The sequence below is a fragment of the Charadrius vociferus genome, unplaced genomic scaffold (assembly GCF_000708025.1).
Source record: "Charadrius vociferus isolate BGI_N301 unplaced genomic scaffold, ASM70802v2 scaffold486, whole genome shotgun sequence".
Taxonomy (NCBI): Eukaryota; Metazoa; Chordata; class Aves; order Charadriiformes; family Charadriidae; genus Charadrius; species Charadrius vociferus.
The window spans coordinates 190,636-191,050 of record NW_009648965.1 but is presented as its reverse complement, the minus strand read 5'-3'; the positions used below and the strand labels follow the sequence as shown (position 1 = coordinate 191,050).

At 72.8% G+C, this 415-nt stretch overlaps 1 protein-coding gene across 1 annotated transcript in view; it reads right to left on the bottom strand.

Annotated features, from left to right (window-relative positions):
* LOC104288816 (Hermansky-Pudlak syndrome 1 protein homolog) overlaps nucleotides 1–415 on the bottom strand; it is a 118,537-nt gene that overhangs the window by 4,275 nt on the left and 113,847 nt on the right. The window contains exons 13-14 of the mRNA XM_009887688.1: nucleotides 152–302; nucleotides 4–83 (exon numbers count right to left, since the gene is read on the bottom strand). Of these exons, the coding sequence (XP_009885990.1) occupies nucleotides 4–83; nucleotides 152–302 (231 nt within the window). The remainder of the gene's footprint in view (nucleotides 1–3; nucleotides 84–151; nucleotides 303–415) is intronic.

The window sequence follows — 415 nt, the reverse complement described above, 5'->3', positions numbered from 1 at the left end:
CGCAGCACGAGGAGGGCCCGTCGCAGGTCGTCCTCGCTCTCCGTCCCATCGCCGTTCACCGCGATGTACAGGCAGTCCCCAAACTGCAACCGGCAGCGAGGTCAGGCGCGGGGGTCGGCTGGGGTACCCCGGTCCCCGGTACCGGCCCTACCATGTGCAGGACGTGGAGGTGCCGCCCGTGCTCGGTGGCGAAGCAGGTGTAGGTGTCGGCGAGCTTCTCCAGCAGCGCGGTGCAGGAGATGATGAGTGGGGCGAAGAGGGTGTTGAGGCTGTCCTCCAGCGCCGGACCCTTGGGGTACACGCTGCCGGGTCAGCGCCCGCCCGCGACCGCGCACCACGCACCCCCTTCCCCGCACCGTCCCGTCCCGTCCCCTCCCGCCCCACCTGCCCGGCGTGGGGGGGTCGCAGCCGGCGG